Source organism: Prunus avium, chromosome 5, assembly GCF_965620075.1.
Source record: "Prunus avium chromosome 5, drPruAviu1.hap1.1, whole genome shotgun sequence".
Taxonomy (NCBI): domain Eukaryota; kingdom Viridiplantae; phylum Streptophyta; class Magnoliopsida; order Rosales; family Rosaceae; genus Prunus; species Prunus avium.
Window position 1 is genome coordinate 17,156,557 of NC_142288.1, and position 12,003 is coordinate 17,168,559.

Below are 12,003 nucleotides of genomic sequence, written 5' to 3' on the forward strand. Positions count from 1 at the left end.
AATATAATGGGTAAAAAAGATGAATTCCTAATGAGTTAATTCTCCAGGTATTAAAATACCATCTCCCACCCAAGAATTGAATTCCTCCAAAATCAGGAATTCAATTCCTAATTTTGTGTGCGCCCTACTTAGTTTTCAATTCCTTGATGTGAAGTAAACGCAGGAATCCTCCATAGGTGGAATTTAATTCCTGATTAGTAAACACACCATAAATTCTTGTTTATCTAATTATTTGGATTGGGCTTAAGCCCACTCTAGTCTAAGGGTGATTTCTGCCCTTACTTGTAACTCAAGTGGCTAAAAATACTTACATCTACATTCGAGCTCATAGTATTTTGACTTGAACGTTCAAAAATAACATGAATACCATTACTAGTCAAATGTTTTTCTCTTACATATTACATGTGAAAAATAATATGCAAAACAAAAGAAACTAATACACACATAAGTCGAAGAAAAATCAATCAGATGTATTCCAATTTTATGATGTGACCTCTCCACATTCCCTAACAATATACATTAAAATCATATTTTGTTTCTTTAAAAATATAAATTATTGAATATATGTTTTGACATCACTACCAACTTAGCGCTACTGCAGACCATCCGTGGAAACAATTAGGTAAATCGAAAATGCAAACAATAAGTTAAATTCAAACTCGATTAATCAACTAATTATCATTATTATTATTTCAATGTTTTTATACGAAAATAATGTGATCATCTACTTATTTGATAGCCCTTACTATTCAGACTAATTTAATTCAACAGATTATTACGTGTTATTTTAAAATGTCCTTAAATTTTCAACCTGTTTTTTTTATGGAATTAATTAACAAGCAACAGATAATTGAACTGCATTTTTTGTGTTGAAATCCTAATTTTAATTTGTCACATCCACCAGAAAGAAGAAGCGTCACCATTGTTTGTTTATTCTTTTTCCTAACATACATACTATAGAATTTAATATAAAAATATTTAAATGAGTTTTTAACCGCAATGGTCCCTGAATTTATACGAAGGGTGGAGAATCCAACATGTAAATACTTAATCACCAAGTGATTACAAATTCCTTAGTTTTCTAAGCTCATTTAAATTTGGGTGAACATATCAAATATGTTTTTCAGAGCAAAAGTGAATAAAGTGCATATATTCTTCTACTCATAGTGTTGGGCATGCACGTGGGATTGTCATACAGATATGCGAGAAAGCCTAGCAATTGTTCATAATATATATATAAAGTACAACTTTTTAAAGGAATCTTGCCAATGTCTTGAAGAATTTAAGGACTTAATCAAGCTAGTTTTTTTTGGTTACATTGGAGGAAAGAAACCCCACTGGGGTTCGATCCTGGGTGCCACGGGGGAAGGGGGAATCCACCACCACTGTGGTGGGAACCCATTGGCATAATCAAGCTAGTTAGTCAAACATTAATAAACTTAAGATCAAAATTAATGAAAGAAAATAGTGTAGAACTTATTGAATTGGGAGCCGAATAAAAAGCCTAATCAAACCGTTAGGTTTGATGAATGGTTAGTTGTAATATTCCAATGAACATTTTCTGCTTGACGAATAACGCACCCAACAACAAAAAGAGATTGTGCTATACACTACCACAAAGTGATTAGCTAAGTATTCAACTCACCGCACTATATATATATAGTTATTCTCTTATCCGGATGTCTGCACGTTATTATTGTGCGGATCCTACTGTAAACAAGCATGAAAACAGAGAGGGGTAGTACAAAATACACTGCGTCCGCACGATAATAACGTCCGGATGTCCGCATAAGAGAATTTCTGTTATACATACATATATATATATATATATATATATATATATATATAAGATTTGAATTTAGAATATATTTTCAAATTAAAAAGAGAAATATCACCATATAAAAACTAGTTCATTAGATTAGACTGTAACATTTCTTAGTAATCCCAACAAATTATGGATAAAAAATATACAAGCACTTTTGTTACCACAAAATCAGATTCCCATTACAATAAATTTCACATAAAAGAAAACAAAAAGGGAGACTTCACCTCAAGCAAAGTAAAATCTCACTATATATGTATATGCCATAATAAGGTAGGACCAAGAATCCAAGATCAAGCCGTTAGAGTCATGGTGATAGGCATCGAGTCCCATACAATAATATTTTTTTTCTTTTTTCTGTAGAATAATAATTATTAGAGCGTTGGCAGTTGGACCATCTGCCCTATCATAAACCATTGCCGACAGTCACCTTGCTGCCACTTTCCCACCACCTGTTTTTTCAAAACTTCTTGTAAGTTTTATCCATCCGTTAGAAAAAGTTATCAGTTTATATTTACTCAGAATTAATTTCTTTTGTGTTCAATACGAAAGAAATTGAGAGAGGGGGATTCGAACAAAGGATCCTCGGATGCAGGGGTAATTCTTATTAAGAAACTAATTAATTGATGTTTATAACCAAGTCATACTTTTCTACTTAATAAAGTTCAAGGTGTCTTTTCTTTTGGCCCACGGGTGCCTATAAATGTCAAGTGAATTGATTAATGAAATATGAAGGATGAAAGTGACAAACAAATACATGAGAAGCAGCATGGCTCAACCACATATACTCACCGAAACAGAAACGAAAAAGACCCCCCAAATGGGTTATCTAAATTCAAGTATAGGAATGCAAAATTATCAGCATACTTAACATCACAAGGCTTGAACTCTTTGGCTGTGGTAGAGTTCAAAGTTCAAATCAGTAAACACACTGCAATCTGTCTTCTGCTCGGTTACTGGAAATGCTATGCCATCTCCTTTTCCAAAACCACTCTTTTGCCATGTGCTCCAAGAAGGTAGAAGAAACAACACAGAGTGCTAACGGGTTCTAGCCTAGTGATAAAGGCCTTGACTTGCAGACTAGTGGTCTCATGTTCGAACCCCATGGCACATTGACAATGTACTTGAGAAAAACCCCGCTCCCCCAATATTGGCTATATTAAAAGAAACAACACAGAGCAATAGCAACAAATATAGATAACGTGCTGTTTCCTGAAGAATTATGTTTAGATCCCATGATATTGTTGCGATAACTCCCTCAAACCTGCATTAAAGCTTAGAGTCGATTGTTTGAAGTAAATGATCAACAGTTGAGAACTGACTGAATAAGTATGATTAAAGAGAGACAAAAATCATTAGCACGTTGCAGTATGTTATTGTTAAACATTAATGCACATTTGGTGGAGATTTTTACAAGGTAGCAGAATTTCCTAGAATAATTTAGAATGCAAGATCGGTGGATGTATTCCCTAAACACTAGTCACTAACTTAATTGAAGCTAGTAGAAAGTTCTAGTTCTAGCTACAATATGTGGCTGGAAATGGCTTAGATAAAGTCGGTAACTGTACATACCGATTTAACTAAGCAAAAAGCCAACTTAGATAGCCGGCTAGGATCTCTATAAATAAGACTACAGCCTACTCAAAGTAATCAAGCTATAAAAGCTGAAAAAACTAGATGCTGTCCTATATTCCACCAAGTCCTATATCTAAGCTTTGTACTTTTTCACCTTCATTCAAATAAAATTACTTTGTTACTCTTTCAAAAGTTTTCTATTCATAGTCAAGCTATTGTCCTAAACACTAAACCAACCATTTCCTAAACCTCTTCTCCCATAAACTAACAGTGGTATCAGAGCAACACACATCACACACCTCATAAATTCTAACAAGTGGTATCAGAGCATGGAATAGCTGCATAGACAAGTACTTCATCAACGCAGGCTTCAGGAGGAGCAAAAGCAAGCCTACTCTCTACACCAAAACTCAAGGTAACTCCGATATCTTGATCATCTCTCTGTATGTGGATGACCTCATCTACACTGGAAACAATGAAGAATTAATTCAAGAGTTCAAAAAAGATATGATGAAAACATTTGAGATGCGTGACCTGCATTGATGAAGAGAGTAGGCTCGCTTTTGCTCCTCCTGAAGCTTGAGTTGATGAAGTACTTGTCTATGCGGCTGTTCCATGCTCGTGGCACTTGCTTGAGTCCATACAAGGCTTTCTTTAGCTTGAGTGCTTTATCTTCTGTTAATTTATGGGAGAAGAGGTTTAGGAAATGATTGGTTTAGTGTTTAGGACAATAGCTTGACTATGAATAGAAAACTTTTGAAAGAGTAACAAAGTAATTTTATTTGAATGAAAGAGAAAAAGTACAAAGCTTAGATATAGGACTTAGCGGAATATAGGACAGCTGGTAGTTTTTTCAGCTTTTAGCTTGATTACTTTGAGTAGGCTGTAGTCTTATTTATAGAGATCCTAGTCGACTATCTAAGTTGGCTTTTTGCTCAGTTAAGTCGGTTTGTACAGTAACCGACTTTATCTAAGCCATTTCCAGCTACATATTGTAGCTAGAACTAGAACTTTCTACTAGCTTCAATTAAGTTAGTGACTAGTATTTGGGGAATTCATCCACCTACTTTGCATTCTAAATTATTCTAGAAAATTTTGCTAGCTTGTAAAAATCTCCACCAAATGTGCATTAATGTTTAACACTCCTCCTTAATGCACGTTTGTGTGATTCCGAGCATGTTTTGTAGCATTTCGAATCTTGGTCTTGGAAGTGCCTTAGTGAAGATGTCTGCGATTTGCTTCTCTGTCTTGCAGTACTTGAGCTCAACTTCTTTGTTTGCTGAGACTTCTAGTAAGAAGTGATGCTTGATTGCGATATGCTTTGTCCTGCAGTGGAACACTTATTCTTTTCCATTGTTATAGCAAACTTGTTGTCGCAAAGTATTTCAGTAGCTTCTGTATGGCACTCTCCCATATCCTCAAATATTGTTTTGAGCCAAATAGCTTGGCATACTGAATTGGCTGTTGCTAAGTACTCGGCTTCTAGTGATGATGGTGCCACGTATATTGTTTTCTTAATGACCAAGAAAATATACCAAACCTAATTGTAAATGCATAGCCTGATGTGCTTTTCATGTCATTCACTGATCCAGCCCAATCACTGTCTATGTAGCCAAATAATCTTCGATCTATACTGGACTTATACCATTTGCCATAGTCAATTGTGCCTTGCAAGTATCTTAATATTCTCTTTGCTGCTCCATGGTGTATTTGGCTTGGATTTTGCATAAATCTTGATAGTAAGCTTGTCGCGTACATGATGTCGGGTCTTGTTGTTGTTAAGTATAGTAAGCTCCCAATGAGACTTCTATAAACTAATTCATCAACTTTACTTGATCCATCTTCCTTTCTTAATTTCTCATTGGTGATAAGTGGAGTAGCCACAGTCTTGCACCTGTACATCTTGAATTTTTTAAAAAGATTCTTAGTGTACTTTTTTTGGCATATGAAGATTTCATCTTCTTCTTGGTTTATTTCAATGCCCAAAAAGTAGTGCATCAACCCAAGGTCACTTATCTCAAATGTTTTCATCATATCTTTTTTGAACTCTTGAATTATTTCTTCATTGTTTCCAATGTAGATGAGGTCATCCACATACAGAGAGATGATCAAGATATCGGAGTTACCTTGAGTTTTGGTGTAGAGAGTAGGCTCGCTTTTGCTCCTCTTGAAGCCTACGTTGATGAAGTACTTGTCTATGCCGTTGTTCCATGCTTGTGGCGCTTGCTTGAGTCCGTACAAGGCTTTCTTTAGCATGAGTGCTTTATCTTCTCCTCCTTGCTCAATAAATCCTTGTGGTCGCTCCACATATATATTTCTTCTTCGAGCTCTCCATTTAGAAATGCAGACTTTACGTCTAGTTGATGAATTCTCCATTTCTTTTGAGTTGCTACCAATGCTCTTATAGTGTCAAGTCTTGCAACTGGTGCGAAGGTCTCGTTGTAGTCTATGCCTGGCTGCTGCTATTAGCCTTAAGCTATTAGCATTGCCTTATGATTTTGTATTGACCCATTAGGATTAAATTTGGTCTTATAGACCCATTTAACCCCAACGATCTCTTTATCTTGTGGGTGATCAACGAGTTCCCACATTTTGTTTTACTCAATTGTTTTGATTTCTTCTTCCATAGCTTTTCTCCAGATTTCTTCTTTTACTGCAACTTCAAAACTTTCTGGTTCTATAGTTATGAAGTTGCAAGTTTCATATATATCTTGGAGTGATCTAGTTCTTTGTTTTGGTTCTGGAGAGCCTTCATGTTGTATACATGGAGGAGTTGTAGGTGGTGGAGTCGTACCTAGAGTTTCTTTAGTTTACTCTCTGCACGATTGTGTTATAGTAACACTTTTCCTTTCACTTTTTTCTTCCTCCCAGTTCCATGACGCCGATTCATCGAACTTAACATCTCGGCTTGTCATGAACTTCTTAGTTCTGGGATTGTAGACTCGATAGCCTTTAGATTGGGAATTGTATCTCATGAATATACCAACTTTATATTTTTCTTCTAGCTTGTGTCTTTTCTCCATAGGAATGTGCACATAGCAAATGCATCCAAATACTTTAAGATGCTTTGTTGGTGGCTTTATATTACTCCAAGCCTCAATAGGAGTCTTATTTTGTAAAGCTTTTGTTGGGCATCTATTTAGTAAGTATGCTGCTGTATATACAGCTTTTTCCCAGAATGTGTTTGGCAAGCCTTTTTCAATCATTTGTCCAACACTTAATAGATTATGCTCCAGGCTAGGTACTAGTAGAACATCTTTAATATATTTAATTCCTTTATTAGTTTGGATAGAGATTGTACCTTTTCCTTTTGTCTCCACCAGTGTTCCATTTCCCAGTTTTACTTGGGATTTTACGGACTTGTCTATATTGGAGAAGATGCTTTCATCTCTAGTCATGTGGTTACTACAGCCGCTGTCAATATACCATTAAGTCCAATATCTAAAGCATTGTACATTTTCTCCTTCATTCAAATAAAATTACTTTGTTACTCTTTTAAAAGTTTTCTATTCATAGTCAAGCTATTGTCCTAAACACTAAACCAACCATTTCCTAAACCTCTTCTCCCATAAACTAACAGCGGTAACAGAGCAACACACATCACACACCTCCTAAATTCTAACAGTTATAAATAAATAACATGTCTCAGTAACTTGATTAATTGTTCCAAAGTATGTTAGTTTTCTCCTAGCCAAATTTGCAGTCTGCACATCAGACTTTTTTATCAGCAAGACTTTTGGTAAATAACCTAATAACTATAGAGAAGTAGTTAATTAACACAAAATTTCCAGGAAGATGAGTAGTACCTCTATTTTTCCCAAAATCCCCTATTAAAATCAATAGCAGGGTAGCCAGTGGCGTATAGCTCAGTGGGTTAAGCTCTTCCACCTCCACCCATGTGGGCAGAGATTCGAAACCCCCAATCGCTTGTACTTAAGAAAAAAAAAAAATCATCATCAAAAAGAAAAAAAAATAAAGCAATAGCAGGGTACCCAAAATACCATGTCATAAAAGAGTCCTAAATTACACCTGACTCGCTTACAACGAGACAACAACTAAACCAAATCCATGCCTGCTCATCAAAAACTCAAAACCACAACTCTTAAACCCTTTACTGGGATACCTAACAAACTCCCCCGCCCAACAAAAAGCTGAGCCTAATGAGGCTACCATTGTCAACATATCGTCAGCGTGTTCTTCGATTGGGGCACTGAGTTTAGGCCAGTGGATTCATTCCTACGTGGCGGATCTCATGGTGAATGGCAACGAAGGAAATGCCTTACTCAACATGTATGACAAGTGTGGTGAAGTAGGTATGGCAATTTCGGTGTTTAAAGGCCTGGATTGTAAGGATATCATTTCGTGGAGCACCAGCTCTTTTCACTTATGCTAGTCCACGGGGTTCCTCCTGATGTAACCTTCCTTGGCTTGTTATCAGCATGCAGTCACACAGGCCTAGTGGATCAAGGGTTGATATTCTTTAATGCTATGAAGATGTTTACAGGATTGTTCCTAAAACGCAGCATCATGCCTGTCTGGTTGATATGCATGGCCGAGCAGGGTTCTTGGAAGAAGCAGAGGGTTTCATTAAAGAAATGCCAACAAAAGCAGATAGCTCTGTTTGGGGAGCGCTGCTTAATGCTTGCAGGATTCATGGGAATGACAAGATGTTTGAGAGGATCAGGGATGGTCTCCTGAAGAGTAGAAGGTTAAGCACTTGGAACTTATGCACTATTGTCGAATACGTACACTAATCACAATAGATGGGATGATGCTAATAAGGTTCGTGACGACATGAGACGGATGGGGCTGATGAAACTGCTCGGATGTAATCGGGGATAGAGGTTGATCCATCCGTCTCTCCATAGGATGATCTCAATACATTATTGCCATACCTGTAAAGTAGCTGCTTCTCCTATTTTTAGCTCTAATAGGAAATAGAAAATACCGTAACACATTGGCATTCTTTTCTTTTTCTTTTTCTACTTGTAGCATTCACACGTTTTTCGATCATCTATCATGTGACGAGGTCCTTTGCTGACCCATCCTCTATATAAGTTTGTAACAGTACTGATTCACAATCTGAAAAATAAGATGCTTTAAGGAAAGAGAATGAATATTGAAGTTACAGTATCTTAAACTACACTTCAACTTCAATAAAACAAACAAAATAGTAATTTAACTTGGCCAAGTTTCACATATTGTCAAACGACAACATTACAAAAGCAAAGGGTAAAGACAAAAATTAGTCTGTAAATTAAACTCCACTCAAAATATTGTAACTGAGGCATGCCTCGGATCCAAAATTTCCTAAATAAAAACACAACTGCAAAAAAAAGGAAACTGTGAAGACTCTGGTTGCATGATCCTGCGTGCTGCAATATCCTGCCAAACCAGAGATGAAAGAACTAAGTTCTTTTGCAGCAGCAAGTACACTCCATGGTGCATACAACAAAGCACAAATCTACCTCCCTGCAAGAAGAAAAATTATACTGATTGCTTTCAGAAACATAAAAAAACATTGAGCACATGACAAATATACTTCTTCAGTCTTAATACCTTCAATAGTATGAAGTCAAATCAACACCCCAGAACGGGAGATTAATTTTAATGATCAATATGACACTACCATTTCCCAACGGACCAAAAACTTCCATCTGGTAGCTACGAGAATGTTATTCTCACACATCCGCATCTGATACAAGGATGCGTAGCTTGATGAGGTATGCATGTAATAGACACAAAATAGAATGCAATTGGTCCCATAAATCATGTAATTTGCATAAAGCATACACATTCCTAAAGCTGGTCAGAGAAAAAGGAAAATCAGCATATATAACTGTTTCCAATGAGTGCTCAAAACAAAGACAAGCTGAATTGAAAGGTGATGCGATGTGTCTGAGTACCTCAAATATTTTAACGCCTTTGAGTTTTTCCAATTGATCGTTTTCCAGAGAACAAGTGCTTTGGTTTTAAAGTGGGAATGACCCTATCTGCCTCTCCACGACGAGCATTCTTGTTTCTCATCTTATTAGATTTATTGGCCTTTTGTAGTGCCTTAGCCTTTTGAGCAGAGTCCTTGAATCCCTCTCCAGGGACAACTTCAGTTGGAGGCCTTGATCTTGACCTCGAACGGGATCTAGATAACATGCGTTGCTTCTTGTTGGGTGTATCCACATCCATAGCATCACCACCATCAGTATCATCCCTGTCAAGTGATCTCTCCCTCTTCCGGCCCCTAGTTGAGACAGATCTGCTTCGAGCTCTGTTAATTGCCTTAGTGGGATCAAGACCCAACTTTGATAGCTGCCTCCCCATTCTCTTTGTTGTGAACTCCCTGTCCTTGTCAAATTTCCTTGGTACAGTTGGCCGACTCTCTGCTGTACTTTTCTTGATTCTATGTTGTTGAATGAGCAAGCTTTTCTTTTTCCTTATCTCTGCCAATGTCTTTTGCTCTTCTGGAGTCAATTCCAATCCCTCCATCTCAAAATTATCATCACCCGCATCTGCCTGCCGGTATCCTTCTTCTCGTTCCAACTCCGCAAGCCTATGCAAAATATCAGGATCGACAAAGTCGTATATGTTGTGCCCATCAAGAATTTCTGGCATGACATCCTCTTTCCATTCATCATTAGCTAAGATATAGTTTTTCTTCAAACTGGCAGAGTATACACCTGCACCGCCATTGTCATTCTCCAAATCCTTTTCTGTATTTCTCTTTTCTTTCACTGCTGCTTGCTTAGCCTTTGCTTCTAAAACTACCTGAGGTATACATGGGGGTCTTTCCTTATTGTCACGTGGCTTTGGCATTGCAACATGAAAAAGATTTAAGCAGTCATTTATCTTTTTGGATTTCATCTTCAATTCCACTCTCTGATTCAACAATCTCTCACAAGCTGCATTCTTTACAGCAATAACCCCCTCCTCGGTCAGAGTGCTCATGGTCAAGAGTACCCCCTCATCATTGGTAGCCTCACCACCTTGACCAATCACTGTCTTCATAGCTTCAGCTTTCATCTCCGTGACCAACTTTTTGTCTTCCTCAGATATACCCTCCAATGGCTGCAAATCAGTCTTGTTGCAGACTATAATCAATGGTTTGTTCATAAACAGAGACTTAATACTGTGAAAAAGAGCTGCCTGTTGGGCAATGGTGTACCCACAAGACCCCGAGATGTCCAAGAAAAACAACACCGCAGCTCTCAAGTGAGCCAAAGCTGTGATGCTGCACATCTCAATAATGTTACGGTCTTCAAATGGGCGGTCCAAAATCCCTGGTGTATCAATTACCTGGTACCTCAAGTATTTATAATCTGTATGTCCCACAAAGAGTGACTTGGTGGTAAAAGCATAGGGCTGGACATCCACATCAGCCCTAGTGATCTTGTTAATGAATGAGCTCTTTCCAACGTTCGGATAGCCACAAATCAATACTGTCCTGGTATTAGGGTCAATTGAAGGTAGCCTTGCCATGTGTTGTCTAATTTGTTCTAGGTAAGCTAAACTAGGACCAATCCTCTTCATAACTGTGCACATGCGGCCAAGAGCAGCGACCTTGAGACATTTGCATCGGTAAAGTGAATCACCATACTTCAACAATTTCACATAATCTTTAGAAATCTTTCCAATAAGGTTCCTTGCAGTATTGATTTGGCCAAGTGCAAGCTTGTAATGGTCTTTGTTGTAGAGAACATGAAGGAGGTCGCCATAGAAAGGGTGGATGTCATCCAGCCTAGGAAACTCATCAATGATTGTGGAGAGCTTCTCATGAAAATTCTGTTGGGTATATTTTACTTTACGCATATAGAAAGAACGGAGGCCGGAAATTGCATAACCCTTGTGGACTACAGTTGGGGTCTGCCTCTGGGTGCGAGATAGGATAATGTCAATGAAGTCCTTCCCACTTGGTACAACAGTCATCTTCTTGAAGTTATATTGCACCATGTTTACTTACTTGCCTGTTTACAAAAATAAAACAAAATCAAGTTAACACCAAGGTTGATTACCATAGTGAGAATCTGAGAACTTCTCACTTATTTATCATGAACCAAATTTTACATTAATACACCTACCCAATTAAATTAATAAACCAAATTCAGAAAAATTCATCCCACCCGCAATCTCATATTAATATTATTATTAATCAACCAAATTCACATATATCAATAGCAATAGGCATAATAAAATGAACGAAAGTGAATTAACCACTCAACAAAATGCTTCTCACAACGAAGATTGCTATTAATCGCCCTATGTCAAGTGATCAGTTCAGAAAAAAAAACTTTAAAAAATTAAGCAAAACAAAATCCAATGCTTCTCTCTTCAACCGACTCTTCTAAAACCGAGATCTAATCTCATATTACATGATGGAGTTCAACAAATACATATGATAAGAAAACAGAGAAAAATAAATAAAAAGGAGCAAAGCCTCACCTGGATAACAGTTCGCAAGAATTGTTGTCAATCGCAACTCAACTAGAGGCAAATATAATGAAAATTAAGATGAGAAGAAAAGAATGTGAAGGGAGAGAAGAAGAAAACCACGAACCAGAGGCTGTGGATTTACAAATGCAATGCTGCTGCGGCTGAAGGTAAGTGATAAGGGC

At 37.2% G+C, this 12,003-nt stretch overlaps 1 protein-coding gene across 3 annotated transcripts; it reads right to left on the reverse strand.

The window, feature by feature from the left end:
- Positions 1 to 8,549: 8,549 nt before the first annotated feature.
- Positions 8,550 to 12,003, reverse strand: LOC110747432 (nucleolar GTP-binding protein 1). 3 transcript variants are annotated; one of them, XR_015836000.1, is made up of 4 exons: positions 11,831 to 12,003; positions 9,304 to 11,355; positions 8,957 to 9,092; positions 8,550 to 8,869 (listed from the first exon to the last, which is right to left on the reverse strand). XR_015836000.1 is itself a non-coding variant. In XM_088253578.1 (3 exons), exon 2 carries the CDS (start codon positions 11,339 to 11,341, stop codon positions 9,314 to 9,316), a length of 2,028 nt encoding a protein of 675 aa, XP_088109704.1. In that variant the 5' UTR covers positions 11,342 to 11,355; positions 11,831 to 12,002; the 3' UTR covers positions 8,550 to 8,869; positions 9,304 to 9,313. The 3 variants fall into 3 exon arrangements, 1 of the variants encoding a protein (XP_088109704.1); XR_015836001.1 differs by having other exon boundaries at positions 8,957 to 9,202; XM_088253578.1 differs by lacking the exon at positions 8,957 to 9,092 and having other exon boundaries at positions 11,831 to 12,002.

What these genes read in the sequence shown, in the direction of transcription:
- LOC110747432 (XM_088253578.1), bottom strand. Translation starts at nt 11,341, where the DNA reads ATGGTGCAATATAACTTCAAGAAGATGACTGTTGTACCAAGTGGGAAG.